The sequence below is a fragment of the Lepus europaeus genome, chromosome 7, assembly GCF_033115175.1.
Source record: "Lepus europaeus isolate LE1 chromosome 7, mLepTim1.pri, whole genome shotgun sequence".
NCBI lineage: Eukaryota > Metazoa > Chordata > Mammalia > Lagomorpha > Leporidae > Lepus > Lepus europaeus.
The window spans coordinates 33,316,346-33,340,662 of record NC_084833.1 but is presented as its reverse complement, the minus strand read 5'-3'; the positions used below and the strand labels follow the sequence as shown (position 1 = coordinate 33,340,662).

General features: G+C 53.7%; 1 protein-coding gene across 8 annotated transcripts; it reads right to left on the bottom strand.

Moving 5' to 3' along the window:
• PAX6 (paired box 6) lies at window positions 1-22,323 on the bottom strand. Of its 8 annotated transcripts, none has more exons than XM_062196356.1 (14): window positions 22,305-22,323; window positions 21,030-21,250; window positions 17,017-17,093; window positions 16,587-16,647; window positions 12,923-13,053; window positions 12,085-12,126; window positions 11,775-11,990; window positions 10,852-11,017; window positions 4,940-5,098; window positions 4,416-4,498; window positions 4,059-4,209; window positions 3,835-3,950; window positions 1,269-1,419; window positions 1-255 (listed from the first exon to the last, which is right to left on the bottom strand). In XM_062196356.1, the coding sequence occupies exons 4-14, from the start codon at window positions 16,594-16,596 to the stop codon at window positions 170-172; spliced, it is 1,311 nt and encodes a 436-aa protein (XP_062052340.1). In that variant the 5' UTR covers window positions 16,597-16,647; window positions 17,017-17,093; window positions 21,030-21,250; window positions 22,305-22,323; the 3' UTR covers window positions 1-169. The 8 variants fall into 8 exon arrangements, with proteins under 8 accessions (XP_062052340.1, XP_062052339.1, XP_062052338.1 ...); XM_062196355.1 differs by lacking the exon at window positions 22,305-22,323 and adding an exon at window positions 21,448-21,540; XM_062196354.1 differs by lacking the exon at window positions 22,305-22,323 and adding an exon at window positions 21,350-21,441.
• Window positions 22,324-24,317: the final 1,994 nt, after the last annotated feature.

Here is a 24,317-nt window from a genome sequence, read left to right as displayed (position 1 = left end):
TGTGTATGCAAAGGTCCTTGTTTCAAGTCCATTTCCCCAGGGGTATGACACAGGACCCGGATGCAGAACCCAAGTGCTTCTAACAGCCATTTTCCTTTCCTGAACTCCCAACTGTTGTGTCCACATAGTCATTGACTGCATTATCACAATATTTCTTTTTTTTTTTTTTTTACTGTAATCTTGGCCAATATTGAGACATATCAGGTTCACTTCCGGGAACTTGAACTGGAACTGACACACCAGGAGAAATGAGTCCTAGAAATGGATGAAAGAAATAGCCATGTAGATATTCCCTTTGAGAGACAGGCATGGGTATGAATTTATCAGTTAAAAAAAAAGGGAAGAATCTGTCAAATGTCCTAACAATTTTTTCACTAAATTAAAAATATGTCAAAAAAAAAAAGCACTTGCAAAACTGGACATGAGCATACTTCAAAAAGTTCAGGAAAAATGTATCCTATTAAAAGTGCATAGGTTGGCCGGCGCTGCGGCCCAATAGGCTAATCCTCGGCCTTGCGGCGCCGGCACACCGGGTTCTAGTCCCGGTCGGGGCACCAATCCTGTCCCGGTTGCCCCTCTTCCAGGCCAGCTCTCTGCTGTGGCCCGGGAGTGCAGTGGAGGATGGCCCAAGTGCCCTGCACCCCATGGGAGACCAGAAACACCTGGCTCCTGCCGTCAGATCAGCACGGTGCGCCGGCAGCAGCGCGCCTACCACGGCGGCCATTGGAGGGTGAACCAACGGCAAAAAGGAAGACCTTTCTATCTCTCTCTCTCACTGTCCACTCTGCCTGTCAAAAAAAAAAAAAAAAAGTGCATAGGTTTCAAGATTTCTTTGCACCAAAATAAACTTACCTTTTCATTCCATTTTTCTAAAAAATTTTCAAGTACCTTCAGATGGACCTATTGAATTCCAAGTCTCTCCACCAGAAAGAACTGAGGAGTAAAGAGGCCAAGAAGTTTAAACCCAGCTGCTGGCTGGGTCCTCGTGTTCAACTCTGGCCAATCATCTGTCCTCAGAAAGCCTAGTCTCAGGTTTTGTCAAGAAAAACATCATTTTTGCCTATAAAGCATCAACCTATAGCTAGCTTAACTGGATCCACCTTTGCCATTTCCCCTGGAGACAAGGGCAGCAAAGTGTTCAACAAACCCTCACAGGGGTTAAGAGGTCATTTTTTTTTTTAAAGACAAACTTTGGTTAAAAGGAGATGACCTGGCAAAAGCAGCTGTAGAAGCCCCCTGTGCGCGGGCTGTAGCGAGGAGTAGCTCACCTGTTGAAGTGGTGCCCGAGGTGCCCATTGGCTGACTGTTCATGTGTGTCTGCATATGTGGGGGAGTGTAGGTATCGTAACTCCGCCCATTCACTGACGGGCTGGTGGGCAGCATGCAGGAGTACGAGGAGGTCTGGCTGGGGACTGGGGGCTGCAAGGAGAAAGGCAAACTGTGGTCACTGAGAAACACAGCACACAGCCACGTTCCCAGGCTTGAGGATCCCTTCATGTCAAGAGCTAGAACATTCCATACGAAAATCTGAGACGAGGCCTCCAACTAGGCTTCCCACTGGCTACGCCTCAAGCTTCTAAGGCTCTGTAATTTCAGACAACTGGCCAGCTAGACAGTTGACAACAGATGTTTTTGGTCTGTTTTCATCTTGCTGTGTGCTGGCATCTTCAGAAAACTGTAGCATAAGGACTTCCATCAACACATCACCTCTCTTTGCAAATCCATCTGTATTAGGGGAATTCTATGACCCCAAAACCCCTATCTCCAGCTTAGGGGCAGGAAGCAAAGGGAGGAGCTCTCTGTGAAGTTTGGTGTCACACCTTGGGAACCTTTCATAGCTTGACTCACGGGATTAAGTATCCTGTGACAATGCAGATTCCCAATGATCTCAGGTCCAGGTGGTCAGAAGCGGCAGTACATATTATCCCACCCAGTCCCAAGAATTAGCTGGGACTTCCCAACAGGCCCAAAAGCTCCGATTGAGTTTTATCCATTGAATTGGGTTGCTACCCTCTAACTAACTACGCAAAGCTGGGACAAAACTCAAAGGTCTTGAGCTCTCATGGGTCTGTACTGGGGCAGCAAACTGGGGATCTTGATCCCAAGAACAAGGGAGACGATGGTCCTGCTCTGCTTCGGAAACCGGAGAAATGTTTAACGTGCCCAGATCCGCAGTCTCAGAGATCGTGAGAGGATAAGTTCAGAGGATAACACCCATCCTGTGCAAAATCATTGAAGTTTCTGGTTAACAGGATCAACAGATGGACGGACAGAATGCCCCGCCCACTCCAAAATTCATGGAGAAGTTTTCTTAAAAACTTATGTCACTGCTTTTATTTCCTTTATGTTTTAGGAGTGAATGTGCCTTTTAAATTATATCAGTTGTGTAGAGTTTTAAAGTCAGTATGTGAAATAAGTCACCTCCACACACCAGTCTCTATGTGGAAACAACCCTAACAGAGGGGTCACATTTAGTTGTTTGTAATTGCTATGTCATATACACATTTTGTCAGCTTCAGGGAAACCTGCATGTTGTTACAATATGTAAAACTGAACAAGACACGCTGGCCTTATTAAAGTCTGATGACGACTGCTAACATCAAGTTCAAAGAGGCAAACAGGCCTTGAGGGCCCTGTCAGAATTTCAGCTTGCATTTGTTTCTAATTCCTGCAATCACTTCCTCTAGGCAACCTGACTTCTGGAAAATTCCAAGGCAGCTATAGCAACACCAACTAATGGACCGCTAATCCCTTAATTTGCATCAATTGCACTATGGCCAATAATATCCAGATGCAATAAAAATAAACACGTGAACAATTCTCTGAAGATGCTTATCCAGTTGCCCCGTATTAGTCTGAAGACTGGGAAACATTCATCTTGCTGTTATTGGGACTTGAAATCCAGCAAAAGATGTTCAGTGGAGAATAAACAATCTGTGTAACCCCAGCACTGTTTCCAGCAGGGGCTCACGCTGGCCAATCTCACACCAGCCGGCATCTCTAATTGTTGCACAAACAGGAGTCTTAGCACAGCCCACCACAAGATGGACTGTTTTCCCATCAAGATTCCATCTAGCAACAAAGGTCTCGTATACCGCATCTGCCTTACACAACTTACATTATACAGGGTGTACCAAGTACAAGACCTAGCAATGCAGGGGCCGGTAAATTCTTGGGTCAGCATTCAGAGCAGGTTCGTGTACCCAGTGACGAACATCAAGCTTTCAAGGCAACTGAGAATGCCACGAACTCGTCTCATATTCATGGCAAAGAACTTCTACTCTCTTTAAAGATGTAGAGAGAAAACTAGCCTTTTCATCGTATGAAGCATATCTTACTAGTAAATATGAATCCCATTTCCAACCCTTTTTTTATTCCTTACTACTTTCTTACTTGTACCCTCTGTAATGCCCACAATGCATATACAAATTCTATATTCATTAACATAAACACATTCATATAAAGCCAAATTTTATAAATATTAACCTCTTACTACCTCCCAACATGCTGGCATTATTTCCATTTTCTGGTACAAGTTTCACTGGCACTCAAAACACGCCCCACTACTACCCAACATTATCAAGCTAACAATGTGATAAAAGGCAGATTGACTTAACAAGTCAAATTTTATTTGCTTTTAAAAGCATCAATCAGTCAATCAATCAGCTAAAAGAGATTAGGTTAGCTGTCTTGAACTTGACTGGTCAAGCCAATCACTGTGGGGAGGGAGGCTCCCAAGGGTGCAGACACAGCTGCCCAGGTCTGCAGCCCCCGACCATTGCTCGTTTCTCCCCTCAGGTCCCCGTTAAGCAGGCCACTGGCAGCCTCACTTACTTGCATAGGCAGGTTATTTGCCATGGTGAAGCTGGGCATGGGCGGCAGAGCGCTGTACGTGTTTGTGAGGGCTGTGTCTGTTCGGCCCAACATGGAGCCAGATGTGAAGGAGGAAACTGCAGGGAGACAGAAACGACAGGGAGTCACGGTGGTTGTCAGAGTCCAGAGCAAACCCCGTTCAGACACATGGGTCAGCAGTACTAGCGTCAAGTCCCTCCAATTACCAGGCGTGGTGGGCTGCGGGATTGGTTGGTAGACACTGGTGCTGAAACTACTGCTGATAGGGATGTGACTAGGTGTGTTGCTGGCCTGCCTTCTCTGATTCCTCAGTTTTTCTTCTCTTCTCCATTTGGCCCTTCGATTGGAAAACCATACCTGGAAATCAGACGGAACAGGTTAGCCCTGTGCCTGTCGGCAGCCCAAGCCCACCCCAGCACGTCCATCACTGCCCGCCTGTGTGCCACCACCATGGCAGCCGGGTATTTAGCTGGCTGAACCTGTTACTGTTTACTGTAAAGAGACAGTCCCCATGCAGTGGAATGAATCACAAAGTGCCCAACCAAAGGGCCCTCCCAGGGTACCTGTATTCTTGCTTCAGGTAGATCGATTTTGGCTGCTAGTCTTTCCCGAGCAAACACATCTGGATAATGGGTTCTCTCAAACTCTGAAAGAGTAAATCGATCTTTCTGTCATGCCAGAACTACCCAAAATGTGTGGACCAACCCCTGGGTCACACCGGTTCCCCTCGCCTCCAGCCAACCCCTGCTCCAGTGCTTCAGCTATTGGTGTCGCGTGTCCTTGGGCAAACTTTCCCACCAGAACCATACGAAATGTTCTACGCAAGTACACTCAACCACGCTCCTGCGGCCAGAGACAGCCGAATCATTTTTCCCTTATAAATCACACTCATGAATTACTGGTACACGAGAAGAAGAAAGAAAACACACACTGAAAAGATGCCCAGAGAGAGTGGGGGCTGGAGAAGAAAAAAAAAGAAACCTTTTCAGCCCTCTATGCAAAGGGCCTGGCTAAATTTAGCTCTTTGTCCTGAAGATGTGGCATCTACTTTGATTTCCTGCTTCTCTACTTTGAAAAACTCCATCACCTTTCTCCAGGGCCTCAATCTGCTCTTGGGTAAAGGATGTTCTATTTCTTTGCAGCTTCCGCTTCAGCTGAAGTCGCATTTGAGCCTCATCTGAGTCTTCGCCATTGGAGCTAATGGAGTTGGTATTCTCTCCCCCTCCTTCCTGTGGCTGGCAGCCATCTGAAACAAGAACAGGATGGTAGGAGAGATTTGCAATAACGTGGAGCCTCCAAGTTATACACTGGACTAGTCACAAACTCCAAGAGCAGTGTATTCAGACAGCCTCACCAAACAGATCCAGGGTCACCAGCAGCCTTCTTGTCACAGACAGCAGTTGACATTACTTTCTGTTTTTCTCAAGATAAGGCTTTGCAGTACACACATACACACACACACACAGCTGTTCAAATGACAACACCAGCACTGAAGTTCCCAATGAAAATGATCTTTCCTAAGTAAACCCTGACTCCCCAGGTGCCTCCTCCAGTTCCCTTTCCCTACACAATGCACTTACCTATGGCTGTGTTGGGGAAATAGAAGAGTGACGCTCAAGATTTCAGCTGATCTATAATCAGTAATTCCTATCTAATCAATTAGATGTTGATAGGTTTGTAGAAAATGCTATTAAGAAACCAAACCAAGCTTGTAATCTTTTTAAAAAAATATTTATCTAGTTTTTATTTGAATTCTGCACAGTCAATTTCATTTTAAAGGTTGTGAATTTAGAAGTGCTCGCATTGTTCTGCAGTTTTATTCAACTATTGTATGAGTGCGCTTCGCCTTGACACCTATTACGAGCACAGCTGTAATTATATCATCACCAAGAACAGGCTATAATTGCTGAAAATGGAATTTTATATTTAGATAAAAGGACTGTCCATTCTTTGTAATGTGTTGCACCAGAGAAAAGTAAGATTTCTTTTAAATTTTTAACGTGTAATTTTAAAAAAAGAAATAGTTCACTAACTAGCTAACTGCGCTCCACGGCAGCTGAATCCTTGGCATATCGTTTAAGTGGTACATTTTTAATTAGGGCATTTCCACCACTTTTAATGTAATTTCTATCATTAAACAGGGGAAAGTTTTATTGTTTTCCCTCGCTGCTTGGAGGGCAAGCCATGCTAGCTGGCTGCTGCCCTGCACCTTGCTGCAAAGCCCAGGCCCTGTTGGAGCCCCCAGGGTCACTACAGGCTGGGTCCTTGGGCTTGGGTGCTGGGGTCCCCCCCCCCCACCTCGCCAAGGGGCTGCCCCCCTCCCAATCCCAGAAACATGGCCAGTTGCGGGGGAGGGGCCAGTCGGGTGCGCTTTGGTGGGAATCGACTTGGCCAGGAATATCATTTATAACCAGGAGACAATGGCGAGCGCCTTCAAAGAGTTCAGGGAATTGTGACAGGATCTAGTGGGATCTTTTCAGGAACTTTGAAATGTTTTAAAACCCCAACTTTCTCCCCCATTTAAACAGGCGGATTCATCGGCACTGGCCACCATATGGGCCCTTGGAGATCTATTGAGATGACCACCAACACTTGAATAGCGAGGGCCTGCTTTTCAGTGCCGCACAATGCCCCGCAAGTAAGGGAAACTATTAAACTCCTGGGGCAGGAGCGTTGGCAAACTTTCGTGGGCAGAATTTGGAGGCCACAATGAGCGCGGACAACAAAAGGATTCTCTTGAGGCGTGCAGCGGGCCACATTGTGTTACAAGGAGCCCAGTCAACAGACTTTTCAGTGAAGTGTGTTAACCCCTCTGCTCTGCTATCATTAATCACTGTCCGGAGAGCGGGCGCCTCGGCGCGGCTTAAGGCGCAGGGCTGGGGGGATGGAGGGCGGATGGGGGGCCGGGGCCGGGGGTGGGGGAGGCGGGGACCAGGGCTGGGGGTGGATATGCGGGGGAGTGGGGGGGGGTGGAGAAGGAGAGGGAAGAGTCCAGGGCCGGTGGTGGGGGAAGGCGGGGGCCGAGTGGGGAGGAGGAGGGGGAGGATGGAGCGAGCCAAAGGGCTCCAAAGAACTGGAGGCCAGGAAGGTGTAAGAGTAAAGAGCGGAAAGGAGCGCCAAGAAGGTGGAAGGAGAAGAGGAGGGAAAGATGCAGAGGAAGACCAGGGCAAAGGGTGCTCCCCTGAGGTCGCCCCAGAGAGATGCGGTGGGCGCTGCGGAACCGAGGGAGCCACGCTGCACTCCCCGTGCGCGGCGCAAGTGTCAGAACTGATTTACTGTCCCGACTGTCCGGGTGACTTTGCCAAGCATTTTTCCGGGCCGGGGGCAGTGAGAGCAGCTCCCCCCACCACCACCCGACCTCCACCACCAGTTTTCGGGTGCACTGAGGGAGGAAGACTGGAAATCACCCTTTGGGGCCCCCCAGAAGGCCCGTGGAGACTGACTTTGGAAACCAAAGAGAAGTCTTTGGCTGTCGGACGTGGGGGGGGGGGGGTCGCTGAGCAGGACACACCCCATTTCCCCGGGTCAGCACTCACGCCTGGCCTCCCAGGAGGACACACCCCGGTCCCTGCTCTGGCACCTTCTATCTCGCCAATTGAACAAAGCCGCCCGGGTCTCCCTCTGGAGATCCCAGTAGGTAGCTTTCTCTGCTCTGCTGGGCTCCTCCGACAGCTTCCTCCTTTTCAAGCTTGGAGATGCCTCTTCTCTCCCTCCCGGCCTCTCCCCGCTCTCCCCCAACACACACACACTCGCTCGCAAGCACGCACGCGATGGCCGCCCAGGGCCTGCGTGGACTCGACCGTCAGCTGACATTCACCGGGAGGAAAGTCAACCAAACTAGGAGAGCTCGATTTTAAACCTTAAAAAAATAAAATAAACAAATGGAGCGGAATGAAAGGCCAACCAGGGGAAGCTCCCGGCTGTAGGAATCCCGCCAGAACCCCGCACCGCGAGCGCGCACCTCTGAGAGTTGTGCCGTTTTTTTGGTTTTGCTACTTTAAATGGAGTAACTCTTTGCAGCCAGGCAGTGACCGAGTGGTCACTCTTAGATTGGCGCGCCTTTCTCCTCCCCCCATCCTCCTTAGTGGATTTGCCTTCCACTCTTAAAGCTTTTAACAAAATAAAACTACAGGTTGGATCTCAAATTCCGCCCCCCGTGATAACCCTAAGTGGAAGACAATTAAGATATCTTCTTTAAAAGGCGCCCACTCGAGCCGAGTAAGAAGGGCCTTCAATGGGCGCCGTCCACCTTCCAGGCTAATCCGCGGGCAGGCGAGTGAAAGCGCCTCCCATTATCCCAGCCCCAGGACCATCTGACGCTGGGGATAGGATTTGTTTCCTGGAAGAAGGAGAAGGGGGTGGGAGGGGGGGAAGACGCTGGGAAATAAAATCATTCCTTGGTTTCTTAGTGTCTTAATCAGTGAGGCGGAACACAAGCAAGAAAAGATAGCAACCCGGTGGCGGCACCTTTTCAGCTCCCGAGCGCGGATCAAAACATTGTAGCATCTGTTGAAAGAGAGACTGACTAAATCCTATAGAAGGCCTGGGTATTAGGGGAGATGGGGGTGAGGGGGGGAGGAGATAAGAAAAAGTGCCTCCGTGATCCCTAAAACCACCAAATCGCTGGAGAATTGGAGCTGGATAGAGTTGTCTCTTGTTGTCAGCCTACGACGTCACTTTATCCACTGCCGCACGGCGTTGATCAGATGGACACCATATTTGTCTCCTTCTGAGACCTAACCTCGCCTTATGCTTTTGGAGTAATGGACCCTTTCAGACCCAAGAATCGTTTCCCGAGCCGGGGGAAAGAGGCCAGGGAGGGAGGAGGCACCTCGGAGCGCCAAAATGCCTGAAGACTCCCCAGAAACGCATGCGGAAGCGCCCCGCCGGTGCCCGCAGTGTCCACGCCCGCCACCCAGCTGGCTCGCGCCACGCGTGCTCGCCCTGCAGCGGGGGAGGGGGGGGCGACGGCCTGCTCCCCCCGGGCCAGGGGTTTAAAGCGCGGGGAGTTGATGACCCCGATTTCTCTACTAACTAGGCCCCAAAAAGTTAAAAGTTCCTGAACTAGCGCCACCTCCCGTCCCCCGTGGTCGCATTTTAAAAGGCCCTTGTGGTCAGTGAGGTGTTCATTTCCTTCTCGTTAGCTCCTCAGGACGAAACTCTGCCCCAATTGGGCGCCACCTCCGGTGAAAGCTGCTGCTCCAGATTGCTGTCCGGGCTCCAAGAAGCAGGAGGGGGGCGTCCAGCCTCTGCGCCCCAAGCAAACTCGAGCCCTCGCTCCGGGGGAGAGGGAGGGCACGGGGGTGGGGAGGATGGCGTAGGGGCAGAGGCTCGGAGCTCAGCTCGCCTAGGTCCCCGCCGCTGTGCCTTGTGCCTGCCCAAGACATCTAGGACCGAGTGGGCCAGACTGTTGGCGGGGGAGGGGTTGGCAGGACTTGAGATTGCTGGTGGTGGAGGGGGGACCCGCCCGAGGGCGTCACTTGGGTGTGTCCAGGGTGTGCACAAGGTTAGTCCTACAGTTTCAAAGACCTGGCGGAGGTGGGGCTGCCGACACTCAGCCAGGTCACTCGCTAGTCTCACCAGAAGCGGGAGCGGGCCTGCGCCTGGGCGCCCACCGCGCTCCCGGAGGCCAAGGGCTTGGGGCTCGCGCGGGTGGGGTCGTCCAGGGGAGCCGGGACCCCGCGGGCGACAGGAGGCCTCTGCCGGCCGCGCCGCCGCGCTGGGAAACAAGAAGCGAGAGCTTTGCTCCCTATCTTCCCAGTGTCCGTCCTATATTGTTTTCTGCTCTTAAAACTGACATGTCTAATTGGCAATTGGTGCCGAATCGTGTCCAGAGGTCTCTTGTGGAACATTTCTACAGCTGTCTCCTTCAACTAGACGCTTATTCATGTCGCCTTAATGAGAAACAAAACGTGCTCTAATGAGCAATTACAGAGCGACAGGATTGTTCCCATAACAAATTCTTGCGAGTGACAGAAGCATCCTTTGTACCAGATATTTCGCATACTGTTACCGATTTTCCCTTCTCCGGCCCGGCTCCGTGCAGGCGCCGGGCACCCGGGCTGGTCCCAGAGTGCACGGACCCGCGAGTAGCTCCGTCTCCAACCCCGGGCTGCCGCCCCCGGCCCCGAGCCCCTAGGCTCCGGTGTGCTCCCGGGAGTGAGACGCCACGTCCCATTATCCCGCATATTATCTCCTTGTCACGAGGACAACAAATACCAATTAATCTTCCTAGTAAACTGTTTCCTATTCTTGACCAAGCTACCTTGGTGGAGGGGTGGGGGTGGGGAGCAACCCCACCTACCCACGCACCACCCGCTCATCTTCCTCCATCACTTCTCACAGATCCTAGGGCATTCCCAGCGACTCTCCTGGAAGTCCCTGAGCCGATCCTGGCACCCTGCAGTTGGACTCAAGGTATCCTCACCCTCTACGTCACCACCCACAGAGTGAGAACTGGGGGACCCTCCAGTGTCAAAGGAGGAGGGGAGCAAGGATGATGGTGTTGCCTTAGTTGGGAAACCACCACTTCCAATGCCCCATCCTCCGCTTGGCCCTGCTTGGAGCTGCTCACCCTCTCCCGTGCAACCTACTCATGGTCACATAATTTGTCAATTACAGCAAAAAGTAACATGATACAATTATGTTTACTTCGCAGTCAGTCAGTGTGTTAACTTATCACACTTCTACAGCAAGGGGGCTCTCCCGGAATTTTAATGTCAAATTTGAATAGGGCAACACACAGCTTGTGCTTCCACATCCTACCCACAAACACACCAGCCAAGTGCACACACCACCCTTACATTCCCAGTCCAAGACAGTTCAGCAAGCACCAACTACATACAGTGCGAGTCCATGTGTCCCAGGTCAACGAACGCAGTCAGTTCCCTGCTGTATTCCCCAAGCATAGAAGCTCAGAGGAGGAAAAGGCTGGGATAAGACAGCAAAAGCTAAGAGGCTGTATAGATGGGGTTGGGAGGATGACTGCTTCAGTTTTACCTTGTGTGGGTTGCCCTGGCACCGAAGTCCCGGGATACCAACCAGGGCGGGTGCCCCAGCTTCCGGTCTGCCCGTTCAACATCCTAAGTTTATCATACATGCCATCTGCGCCCATCTGTTGCTTTTCGCTAGCCAGGTTGCGAAGAACTCTGTTTATTGATGACACCTGCAAATCAAACCAAAATCAAACCAAATGGTAGCGTCTCCTGAAGACACATCACCCCATCTTAAGTCTCCATCTGAGTTTGCCCACTGCTTCACAGAAGGACCCTCAACACATTAAAATAAAACAGAACTCCCAGCCACGCTGGGATAGTGGGTGGGTTGACCCGAGATATAGTGAAGAGGATGACAGCCATCACTTTGGGTCTGGAATTTGAATTGGGTAGAGAACTGGGAGACTGGAGGGAAGGGTCCTTCATCATTGCTTGGTATCTCTGGTAACTTAACTCACACGGTTGCTTTGTTAAAAGATTGTCCCCCAAAGAGATTCAGGCTCAGTGTAGACCTGTCTTTCATTTCACTTGCTTTACATTAAGGTAGAAATGAATGTGTGATGCCAGAAGGAAGGTCCAGGCAAATGAACCTTTGGAGCAAGTTAGAATCTGGTTTTCATTTTCCTGCTTGATTCCAAGGCCTTTCCCCAGTGCTTCCACCCTCTGGTTTGCAGCATGCAAATGAGATGAACAGCTCCCCACAGTTGACTCCCATTTCCCAGGTGTTCCAAAAAAATGGTCAGGGCACTCCTCTCAACATCCCCAGGTACAGAGGAGACAGAAATGAAGTGAGGGAGAGACGGAGCAACACTAGCGGAGGGGGGCGGGGGGGGGGGGAAGCCAGTGGAAAGAGGCAGAGAGAGAAGCGGTAGAGAGGAGAGAGCATGGAGATGGGGGAGGGAGCACGAAGGTCCTCAGTGAACTTACACTTGGTATGTTATCGTTGGTACAGACCCCCTCGGACAGTAATCTGTCTCGGATTTCCCAAGCAAAGATGGACGGGCACTCCCGCTTATACTGGGCTATTTTGCTTACAACTTCTGGAGTCGCTACTCTTGGTTTACTACCACCGATTGCCCTGGGTCTGATGGAGCCAGTCTCGTAATACCTGCCCAGAATTTTACTCACACATCCGTTGGACACCTGCATAGGGGAAGTGGACAGAAAACCACATTATTAATAATTTCAAGACAAAAATAAAATTGTTTAAGTATGCATTAAACAATGACAAGCTTACGTTTTGATTGTCCAGCACTTGGACTTTTGCATCTGCATGGGTCTATAACACAAAAATATACCTTCAATGGTACGAGAACTTACTGCAGAGAGCTTTTTTCTTAAAATTACATTTGTAGCCCTAACAACTACAAATATGATACTTTCAAACAGTTTGAACTAAAAAAGGGAATTTTAAAGTTTTCTTTAAAAAAAAACTGTTTTCTTAGACAATGCCTAAAGATGCATCAAAACGAAGTCAGAATAGCTTTTCTTTTTTTTGCTCATTTTGCTTCAAGTGATATTATCTTTTAAAGAGCAAAGGGGAAACTGAATTTTTATTTCTTTTTCCTTAAAAAAAAAAATACGCCCAGTTGAGCAAATGCGAGTTAGGGAGGGGTTAATAGCATTTGTCTCTTAAAATCTCTCTCTCTCTATATATATATATATATTCTTCATAAATATGAGAGTACAAATAAGTATCTCAGCATCCGAGGTAAGCACGGGATGGGGAAGAGGAAATGAAATTATGTCGGCTTCTATCACTCAGCTCATTCCAATTCGCAAAGGTTACCACAATGAATGTTTTTACCAAATGAAAAGGTTTCTTTTTAATCACACACACGTCTTTTTTTTTTTTTTTTTTTCCTTTCAGCAGATGAGTTCTCTTATATAACTGAGCCAGGTTGGAAGAGAAGGGAAGGATGGCAGAAGGAGAGGGGAAAGCGGAAAGGCAAGGGAGTGAGGACGGGGACAGGGGTGGGCGAGGGTGAGGGGTCCATAATTAGCAGCGTTTGCAGTAAGAAATGAAGAGCGGAGGGCCGCGGGGGCGGCGTGTGGGGAGGCGGCGGGAGGATCACCTGCAGAATTCGGGAGATGTCGCACGGCCGGGCCCCGCTGTGAGCTAGCTCTACGATCTTCTGCCGGGTGGAGTCCGGCAGCGGCCGCCCGTTGACAAAGACACCACCGAGCTGATTCACTCCGCTGTGACCTGAGGAAGGGGAGAGCAGAGCAGAGCAGAGAGAAGAAAGTGGGAGGTAGAGGTGCAAGAAGTGGAGGAGGAGGAGGAAGAACAGAAGGAGGAGGAAAAAGAGGAGAAGAAACAACCACAATGCATCCTCAGCGCCCTGCCAGCCCGTGCCAACCTCTGGCGAACAGGTCCTTGCTATCGATCAAAAGCCGACAACAGGACCACCAGCCAGCCATGCAGGGCATCGGGCAGCCCAGCCCCAAACACAGTCGTGCTCCTGCCCGGCGGACTGCTGAAGCAGCAGACTCAGACACAAGCCAAGGACGGAGAACGCAGGTGCCCCTCTGCTGCCATCACCCCGCAGCGCCCAGCCCAGGGTCTCCCCTCGTAGGCTCTCCAGCCAGACCCTGAGCCCACGAGACGCAAACAACTGACCCAGAAAAGTCTCCCCAAGACCTCCCCTCTGTAACCAAAACCCGTGGGTTCCACAGAACCCACACTGAGCTTCCAAGGTCTCTGCAACGTTAGAACAGGAACAGCAAATCCTACAGCCCCTCCGTGCCCCCCTGGAAGCTGAAGTCCAGAAACGTCGCCGTCGCGATCTAAACTCTGGCAAAGGCACAGCACGAACACCGGGTTTGGTTCGGTTTTGTTTAATAGAAGGGAAATGGTCAGAAGTAGGGAAGAACCAGAGCGACCGATGCGTGGCCGAGGAACCCCAGTGTGGGTTTCGGCGCCTCCACCTGCGGGCTGAGGGTCAGCGCCGCTTCTCGGTTCCTACCCCAGAGCAGCCGGGCCTCACGAGTGGGGCGCGGAGCAGCGAGTCGCACCCGTCACTGCTCGCCAGACTTCCGCCGCTGAACTCCGCCCTCCCCACAGCCAGGGACAGACATTAGAAAAAAAAAAAAAATCCAGAAACAGAAAAGGAAAAGGCCATCCGCCCTTCATCTGTGCATCTCACCGCCTCAACCCCCAAGTGCAGCCTCACAGAGCAAGCAGAAGGAGTCAGCACCCCGCGTGAGCCCCCTCCCCAGAAACCACCGACACACAAACAACGCTAACCCCCGACTTTCACTTCCTTAAAAATCTCCAACCTGCAGCCCCGACTCTAGAGAGCAGCCTTCCCAGGAGAAGAGGTGGCTCCCTGCTCGCTCTCCTCTCTCCTCTCTCCTCCTTGGAGCCTGCTGATAAATTGACTCCAGGAGCCTGAGCTTCTTAGCAATAAATAAGCTCCAAATATAGAAGAGGGGGGAAAATATGATGAGCCTCTCTGACATTTGTCTTTAAAATAAAACTAGCTGCACGTCAAGTTTGAGCTTAATTTCTGGAAATAGGCGGAAGTCGCTCCGGATCATGCATGGAAGGCTAATTGAAAAGATCAGTCGGGGCGCTTGTGGCAGCCTTGTCACTTTGTGACAGTGCTCCGCTCCGGGAAATTGCATCGTCACGACAAACGGGACCGTGATAAAACGACCCTTTCCGTCCCTATTTGTAGATCACTCAGACGAGATTGAACTGCACTAGTTTCCCCTTCGAGGGGAGCCGCGTTTTCAGGGTAGCCCAGGGCTTGGGGCTGAGGTGGTTGGGGGGGGAGGTTGCTCACCAAGGGGGGGGGGGCTGGAGCCTCAACTCGATGAGAAGTGACAGGCGTCTGGGGGATCTGGGCTCCGGCCGGGCCCAGCGCAGGCGGGGACGCTGCGGGGACACTGCTTCTACACAGCCAGGCCTAGCCGCGCTTCCGGTTTCTCCCAAATTCCCTTTATTGCCTTCCCGTGCCTCCCAAGTCTGTTCCAGCGCCGCGCCTCACTGAGCCCCTCGTCTGTGCCAAGGGGGCCTTGGGGGGGGGGGGGGGAAGCAAGGCTGTCCGGAAGAGGCAGAGAAGAAACTTTCCAAAGTTCATGTACTGGCCGGAGCATGCTAGCCCTCACCCCATGTCAGCTCACCGCAAACACCGCCAAAAAAGAAAAAGAAAAAAAAAGGCATGCTACCTCCGCAGCTACGGCCTGCGGGTGCTCGCCCAGGAGACGCCGGGGCCAGGGCGCCTCTGCCAGCATCGAAATGGCAGCGAGGAAGCGCAACTCTAAATTCCCCTTCAGAGGTTAAGCCTCAATCATTGTGTCCCTTCCCTAGGGACGGCTGGCGCTCTCGCCCAGTGGCGATGATTATGCGCCTCGAATTCGACCGCGAAGCATCTAATAGGAAAACATATGGTGTCAATTTGGATGCTCCGCGCCTCGCGCACACCCGGGAACGAGCGGCACAAAGCCCCGCGGGCTGGCCCGCGACCCCGCGCCCCTCGGGGCCCGCCAGCCAGGCCGCGGGGGCAATCGCTCAGCGCTGCGTGCGCCGGCAGGGTCCACCCGGGGACCTGTGGGCTGGGGAGCCTCAACTCCAGGGGCAGAGAAGCCAGCCGCACGTTGGGGTGGTCAAAGGCATTCGCCTCGCCAAGGCGGGTGCCTCCCGGGCCAGGCCTCCGAGTGTGGCAGGTTCTGCGCAAATCCGCCGAGTCGCTTGCCGCCCCTGTGCCCATTCCGAGCCTCCCATTCCACCAGCCCCAGCAGCACCAGGGGGCGATCGGCGCCTTCGGAACACATGGGCTGGGCACCGAGGGCCCTTCGGAGCCCTCGCGGTTCAGCAAGAGCAGGTTGCTGGAAGATCTAGGCCCTTCCACGCTTCGAGCCCTTAAGCCGCGTACAGATTGCGACGAACCTCTGTCCGCCCTGGTTTCCCTCGGCCTAGATGTAGGCTGTAGCTCTGGTCTAGCCCTGCCACATGCAGGCACCTAGCACCTCGGCATGAGGGCGGGTGGGGGCCCACAGGACCTGGGCAGAGCAAAGAAGGGAGGCACAAGAGCCCTGGCACAAGAACCGAGCACTACGGGCCCGCGACAACAGGGCCCGGGCAGTTGCAGCTGTTGCAACGTCTGGGCGCAGCCTTCACCCTCTCCGCTGACCTTGCTCTCTCCTGCAGCCGGGAGCAGCTCCCATAGCGCCGCTCACCGCCCCCACCCCACAGCGGGCCGGGGTGCTCCGCGCCCTTTCCCTTCCAGGCCCATAGTTGGGGTGGGGAGGGGAGGAGCTGCCCTGAGAGTGACTGGGGGAGGGAAGCCCCCTGCCCCGCCCGGTCGGAGCATTCAGCCTCAGCTAAGCCCAAAGGGGCCTCCTTCTCCCCAGTGCAACCAGGAGACGCCTTCGCCCCGCCCTGCTCAGCCCAGCCCCTCTCCCCGGGGTCAGAGCCCGGGCAGGGGCGGGGAGGGGGGTGTGAGTTACAGGATTTGGGGGGGATGGGGTTTCTCTACCGCAGCTTCAAAAACTCGTGCGGGCTGTGCTGGAGGGCGCAGCCCCTGCTCCTCCTGGATCGGGAACGGCAAAGCAAACGCCCTCCGTTCGCCGGCTGCTGGATGCCGAGTGGGCCGCAGCCACCGCAGATACACCGGCCTTTTACCCCTGCCAGGCGACCTGGCCAGCAAGGCCACCGCCAGCCCCTGTGCCCTCCCCCAACCCGCAGCACCCCGCATCCCCAGCTCCAGGCCCGAGAAAACGAGAGGCACTTACTGTTCTGCATGCTGGCACTGGCTGCGGGCCGCGGGATCCCACGGGGCTCGAATTTGGGGCTCTGTTAGCAAGAAAATTGGAGTTAATCCTGGGCCGCTGCACCAGGTAGGCCTGGACTCCCAACAGGGCAGGGCCTGGGGCCAGGACAGAACACTCCTTTAGGAACTGATCCACGGAGCCGCTTGGGGCGATTGAAGGGTCACCCCGCTCTGCCCTCCAGTGCTTGCGAAAGCTAACTTTGGGGCTTCAAATAAAACACTCTAATATTCTCAATCTGTTTCCTCTAAATCCTTTAATAGTTAACCCTTTAATCAGAGAAATGATGACCCAATTTTGAATTTGTTTTCTTCCATCTGAACCATATTGAAGAAGCATTATGAGTTGGACTGTTTCAGGTTTTGAAGCCCAAAGCAGTCTCGGAAAAACTTGCCTGATATCAAGGATGTCTGTCCACGCTTGCAATAAAAGGCCTCACACATCTGCACGCCCCTAGTTAAAGTCTTCCCCCTAAGACAAAACAGAGGGAGAGAAGGGTAGGTTACAGTAGTTCCAATGGGGGGGTGGGAATCTCGAACCCCACCCTCTGGGAAGAACCGGTGCCAAGGACTTAGGGAACTGCCAGGACACACTCAGCCCCAGCCTCGCACCTACAGTCCCAGCAGCCTCTCCTCCAGAAGTCCCCACCTTTTTGGAAAAGGTTGCTCTGTCCTGGATTGGGGGAGATGGAGAATCTGAGAAGTTGGGGGTCCCCCTTAGCCAAAAATATCAAGAACCAAGAAAAGAGGAAGGGGAAAACAGAAGAAGAGTAGGGTAAGCAGTGAAGGCCAGGAACTTGGGGGGTGGGGGTCGAGGAGGAGAGCATGATTCCTGAAGTTTGGAGGTGCAGGGAAAGGAACCTCAGTGGACCTCGCAGTGCCTGAGGGTACAAGCTGGAGCATTCTGGAAGGGCTGCAGGGCCACACTCCCCTCTTCCTTGTGGAATTTCAGCACCCCAGCTCCCCTCAACCCAACTCTCTGGTTATTCTTTTTCCTTTGCCCCCCCACCCCCACCCAAACACACATAAGCTCCCCAGCCAGACCCCTCGGGGACTTTGAAAAGTGGCAAGCCCAACTTCTTCCCCTAAACCTCACTTACTGTGATTAACTTCTCTTTTGGCATTTAGATCTTCCCTCCTTTTACTGTACTGTGACACACGCTGTCTACCTCGCCTCACTGCTCTAAAAAGTACGAACAGGAGGGGGTGAGCGTGGCCGACAAAGCCGACAGACAGCGAACAATGGCTTCTATTCTCTGGCTCTCCCGAACCCAAAGAGCAAAACCGAGTCTCCCTAACCAGCAACACAGCTTCCAACCGAACGCACCAACAACTCCCCAGCTCACAAAGGGAAGATCGAGAAGCCTCCCACTTCATAAGTCCTGACCCTGTGCAGCTTCCCCAAGGCTCTCCCTCCACCACTCCTTCCCTACCTTTCCTTAACAAGGGGAGGGGGGGAAGTGGGGGGGATGGAGAAAATAGAAAAGTAATTTCTTGTTATAAATATCTGGAGGTAATTGTGTTACTGGTGTGAGTTGTTAGGGGCTGTAAAAAGATACAACGGCACCGTGGGGAGCTCAATTGGGAAGAGAGAGTTACAATAAAGAGCCCATTCAAGAGGACTGCCCAAAAAGAGACAGAGAGACAGAGAAATAAAATAATGAAACAATCACAGAATCATTTCTCCCTGTTTTTTAATTGCACGTTTTCTGTTTTGCTTACGATGGTTATTAATTTTTGCCTGCCTACCTGCCTGCCAACAATGGATTTCAAGAAATACATTTTTCTCTTCAGAGCCATTGGTGGTCTAATTTTTAACTAGCTGGGAGGCAGATTCAATCCATAAAAATAAACCTAAGAGGAGGAGGACTCCTTAGCATCCGAGTGTGGCCTGCTAAATATTGGCCACGGCAGAGAGCTACCAAGTTACCCCTGGCTGGGTGGGCTCTGCAATGCCTCCCTTCTGTCTCTCAGACCCCACATCCAAAGCCATGCCCTGGATGGGCAGAAACCCCAACTCCAACTCAGAAAGCCCCTTTCAAATGTGGAACTGACTCTGAAGCTGCAAAGCAGAAGCAGGTGTAGGCGAGAGGGAGTTGAATTCCCCTAGCATGGGTAAAACTTCCTGAACTCCTCTCCCGAGCACACACCACGCACCATCATGATCAAATGTTCCCGTCCTGGCTGGTACCTTCTTGATGCCATTTTAAAAAATTCTCTAGTTGATCCCAGGAAGGCTAAGCTAATTAATTTTTAAAGCAACTGGGAAGGTGGTAGCATTTCAAGTTCCCGGTTCTGCTCCATTCCTAACTGCCCTCTCCCCCCCACCCCGCCCCGCCCGCCCTACTAAGACGCTATCTAATTACTTAAGTAATCATTAACACTTAGTGTAAAAGCAACCAGGGAAGCAGGGCACACTAACTCCCAGAAGCAGTCGGGTGTGCAAAGCATCCAGACCCTGCAGCCACTGCTGGAGTCCCTCAGCCCAGCCTGGGGCTTTGTATAGCCTTGGCCAGGTCTTAGACCTACATCCAGGATGAAGAAGTCTCCAAGACATCTTCAAATCACCGAGGGTCTGATCCACTAGGCCACTGTCCCCTCCCTGTCCCCATCACAAGCTCAACTTTCAAATGCTGTCGCTGTTTCAATTGCTTCATTCTCAAAATCCACCCCCAAACTCCTTAGCTGGAGTGAAGTGCTCACTCTCTGTCCCCCTGCCCCCAGCCAGAGAGTAATCAGCAATCAGGCTGATAAAGTTTTACTCTCTGGGGCCAAATAAGATAACAACTCATCACACTGCCTTGGGACGCTTGCACAGATCACTGGTGGTAAACATAATAAATAAATAAATATTGTAGTGTCAATGGCAACAATTATTATCTCCCCTCAGTAAACTCGCCCAGCTTTCAAGATCTTTGCTTTTTGCTTCCTAGCCCGTTCCCACCCTCTGTTCAAATGTCCTCAAGTTCGAGTTACACCATCCAAAATGGCTTAGAGAGCCTGGGAGCGAAAGAGGGAAAAAAGAAAAAGAAAAGAAACCACGTTCACTTTGTTTTTAAACTTTCTAGAAATCAGTCATGACTGAAGGGCCGGGCTGCAGCACTCGAAAAAGAAAGCGTTTCCACTTGAAATTCAACTCCATTTCCCCCAATTACACTTGCTAAAATTCAGAGCTATTATGGCGCAGGGAGACTAAGAAAATCCGCACAAGGAAAGAGGCAACAACTTTATGAACTTTGAAAAGACACTTTTCCTCCTGGGGTCTTAGAATCGAAAAGCTCTCAAATTACTCAGCCTAATTAGCTGGGAGAGGATGCGATCAGAGGAGGAGAAACTCAAAGCTTTCCTATCGATTTTTTCTAAAACCTCACAGAGGAAAAAAACCAAAATTAGGACTTAAAAAAAAAATACAAAACAAAACCTAAACCACCTTTCCATCGCGAAACTTGTTGAAATGGCAACGCCGGATGCGACCTGATCAGAGGAAGACAAGAAAAAATACCCACCAAGCTATGGGGGCTGCAGCTCAGAGCACGCCCTGGCCTTCGCTGGGCGAGGAAGAGGGGTGGGGGGCGCCTGGGGAGCAGAGTTTCACGTTCCGAGCTCCGAGCTCCAGTAAGTTGGGGGCAATAGCCTGGGGGCTTGATGGAAGCTGGCAGTCCTCGCTCTCGGCTCCCAGCTCCCTCGGCGCGCGCGTCCCACCGCGGTGGCCTGGTGGCTTCCTCCCCGGCTCGCACTCGCTCGCTTTCTCTCCGCCTCCAGCGTGTGGCTGCCTTGCCGCCGGCCTCCGCTCGGGCTGGCGGCGGGCGCTGTGCCCCTCGGCGCTCCGATGCCAGAGGGCTCCTTTGCGCCGGAGCCGAGCGCGGCACAAAGCCGGAGGGCGGGCAGGCGGGCGGCGGCGCGGCAAGCCGGCTCTCTCTGCGCGCCCCGCTCTCTGCCGTGCTCGCTGGGCCCCGGGCTGGACAAAAGCAGCCGGCGGCGGCTGCTCTCGGCGACCATTCCCGGCCTTGGGCACCGCAGAGCCTTTGGGTCCTGTCCCGCCAGCCGGAGCATTTGGCCAAGCCCGGGCCGGGAGACGCGGCTGCTGCGGCGCCTGGAGCCTCGGTTCTTCCTGCGAGCTGAGCCCGCGCTGGCGCTGGCGCTACCGCAGGGGCTGAGCCAGCCGCCCGACCCTAGCCCCGCGCCACTCCGGCTCTCGCTCCGGCTCGCCGGCCGTCGCCCTCCGATGCGGGCTTTCGCTAGAAGTAGAAAGTTTGGGCTCCTGCGTGGAAACTTCCCCGGCCTAACTCTCCCGGCGCAGCAGTGGGGGAGGGGACCAGCGAGAGGGGAGGAAGGAGAGGGGGAGGAAGGGGCAGACCTGCCTGAATCTTGCAATAAAAATAAAGCAAGAAGAAAAAAGCGGACTCACCTTTATGAGGCATCCTCTGTCGTCGCCAAAGCTCCTGTCAAGAGTTTTGTTTGGTTGGATTTTATTTTTTTGCTTTTTTTTTTTTTTTTTTTTTTGGTGTGCGGCTGTTGTTGCTTAAAGACCACAACGGTTTGAAATGACGGTGTTTTTAAAGGAGTTGCTGCTGAGAGTTTTCTCCACGGACGCTGCTGGGTTGGTGTGTAAGAGCAATTCTCAGATCCCTGGGAAGGAGACAGAGATTGACAATAAAATGGGCTGTCAGCGGCTGGAGAGTGAGAGATAAAGAGTGTGGGTGAGGGAAGTGGCTGTAGCCAGCACACCTATGCTGATTGGTGATGGCTCAAGTGTGTTAATGTGTGTGTGCCGGCGCCCGGCCTCGCCTCCACCGCTCCTCACTGGCCCATTAGCGAAGCCTGACCTCTGTCATCATCCTCCAGCAAAACACTTCCTCCTGCGCCTGAACCAGAGCGGGAAATGAGGCCGAGCCACGGTTCGCTTTTCAAACCCACTAATCACTCCGCAACATGCAAATGCACCGCTCGCTCCCACACAAAATATTGCTTTATGCAAAGCAGCGCCGGGGCCTCGCGCCAGCCGATTGGATGCTCCCTCTCCCCGCCGGGTGCAATTGGTCCGTTTGTTTGAATATGAATACACTTGTTTTCGGCTCCGCCGGTGGGTCCCGGCTCCTCTCCCCGGCGCTGGGCCCCCGCGCCCGGGCTCTGGCGCTCGCGACATCTCCCAGCTCCGCGCGCTCCGGGAGTCAGCACCGCGCGCACGGCGACCGCGAACTTGAGCGGTCGAGCGAAGGCCTCTGGGCTGGGGGTTAGGAGGGGGTGCACTCCCCCATCCTCCCAAGCTGGGCGCGGGACTCCCAGCCCTTGGAGGGAGCAAGTTCTGCAGCACGGCGCTGTCCTTTCTTGCCAACTCCAGCGCAGCGTGGCCTGCCGCCCCGCCTCCGGCCGCCCTCCCCGCCTCCCCCCAGTGGGACGCGGAGCTCAGCGGTGGCCGCACCCTAGCCCACCTGGCCTCTGGGAAGAAGGAAAGCGCGGGAGCGTCCCAGGGTCTTGCAAGCGGAGGCCGCGGCAAAGCCCAGGCCGAGACCTCCAGGAGACCGATGGCCTCCCCAGCCTAGGCCTCTCGGGCCTGCCCGTTCCCCCACCCTCGCTCCCCTCGGCCCTTTCTTCTAGTCCTTTCTCCTTTCGGAAGCCGCGGTGCGCAACGGAGCGGAGGCGCAGCCCCGGCTGGAGAGGCCCGAGTAAACACGCCACTTACTTTGTGTACAGAGGGTTCTTGTGAAAAGCCCTGAAGAGTCCTCACCAAACACTCACCAACTTCTCCCACGTGCCATTTGTTGACTAAGTGCGGCCGCTTTTCCAGGCGCCCCAGAGGAGGGGGTGGATCCGAGGGGAGGGGGAGCGGTGGGAGCGTGGGGGTGCGGGGATGACCAACGCCGGGAGAGCGCCTATGTGTGTCCCCGCCGGCGGTGTGGGTCTGCCAGCGTGTGTCAGTGTGTGTGCCACCGGTTATCCGTGCGTAGTGCCCGGGCGTCCGCGCCGCGACCTGGGTCAGCCCGGTCCACGCAGGCAGCTCCCCTTCGGCTGCTGCCAGGAAACCGGGGAGCAAAGTAAGTAAATGGCTTTTCTCTTCTGACCACACACCAGAAGTCCATTTGTTGAATGCTGGACGATTACGACACACCTCAGTACACTCCAAAGGCGTCCCTCCGAGCCTGCAGTTTAGGTGACAGGGGAGCCCGCGGCTGCCTTGTCCAGCGCCGTACCGAGTTCTCTCGGATCCGGAAGGCCGGTAGAGCCGGGAACGGGAAGGCCTGGGCTTCGGGACACACCCCAGGACCGGGCAGAGAATGGTGTTGGAAGAGCCGAGGCCAGGAGGCTGGAATTGGAAGCCGCTTGACTCTCCGTGACTAATGGGAAGTGCTGCAAGTCAGCTCACCAACACAGCCTGCGCACCCACAGCTGGCCGCTGGCCGCCCGCGCCACCGAAGCCCCTGGGAGCCGGGTCGGGGAGCACGCTGCAGGGCTGCCTGGGGCCTCCGGGCCTGCTGTGGGCCGCACACTCTCGCCTGCTCGGAACCCAGCTATGCCGCGACCAGGGAGCCGGAGCAGAGCTTCCGGGCAGAGGAGGCCTCTCCAGCTGGAGCCACAGCTGGGGGTCATCCAGGACCCACTTATCTTCCTCCCTCCCCCTTGCAAGGGAGGGCGGCCGGCTGTGCACGTTCACACGGCCCACGAGCGCTCGGCGCTGGGAGGAAAGCCCGGCCGGAGGCGAAGGAGGTGGCGCCCGGTGCCCGGGTCCACAAGCCTCCAGTGCGAGATTTCGTAGGACCGAGACTTTCGGACGATCCCTGGAAATGGGACAGCTGCCCGGGTCCCAGAGCAGAAAGAATCTGCGGGTTTTTTCCCCCCTCTCTCTCTTCTCTTTTACTTCCCAAGCAAGCGTTAAAGGAGCTTGAACTCCAGGCCAATGAGCGTGAGCGAGAAGAAGAAGAAAGTCCAGTGCCTCTGTCCGAACTGGAGGCGAATATCATTTTTACAACCTCTCAATTAGCGACCAAGTGGATTAGCACCTTCTTAAGCTTTGCCGCGGAAAGAAGCAGCCATAATCTTGTTGCTATTTCCCCCCGGGGCACCGGCTCTTCGAATCAGCTCCTTCGCCGCACCCCCAACCCCACCTCTACTCGAAGAAAAGTTTTCACAAAAAACCCGAAGGGGCGCGGGGCGCGGAACGCCGAGTGAATGCCACTGACGTCACTGGGTGGGGATGGGGTCTCGGGGGTGGGGTGGGGGGAGGACTCTTGGAAACTCCTGTGCACAAACAAACAAAAAGGACTTGGCTGCTTCCAGTGTGTCAATAATTGGGGGCGGAGGGGTGGATTGAGCCGCGTTGGGAGGCAGAGTTTTCAAAGTTTTTGGAGAGAGCAGTGAGAGCGAAATCTCCTCAGTTCGCCTCAGAGAGGCTGGGGTGCTGTTCTGTCCCATGGGGCCCTTCAATCCCTCGACCAAGCACGTAGGCTTTAGGTTACGTAGGCTCCGTGACCTAGTCGGGACAGAGGTGCGGCGCGCCGCGGCCAGAGGTGTGCACACCATGGGGACACCTCTCAGGTCGCCATTTTAATGGCGGCTTCTAACACGGCCGAGGCCCACTAGCCGCGGTCCGAGACGCGCGAAGTGCGTTTTAGGTTTCGCTCTCCTCTTTCCCCGCCTCTCCCCAGGCCTCCCAGCTCCCCCGCCAGCCCCATGGCGCCAGGGGATGACTTCCCCCCGG

Coding starts and splice junctions, on each gene's coding strand:
- PAX6 (XM_062196356.1), bottom strand. Junction 5,099..10,851: donor GCCAGGGCAACCCACACAAG/GTAAAACTGAAG, acceptor TTCTTGTTTCAG/ATGGCTGCCAGCCACAGGAA. Junction 4,210..4,415: donor TACCTGAAGCAAGAATACAG/GTACCCTGGGAG, acceptor TCTGATTTCCAG/GTATGGTTTTCCAATCGAAG.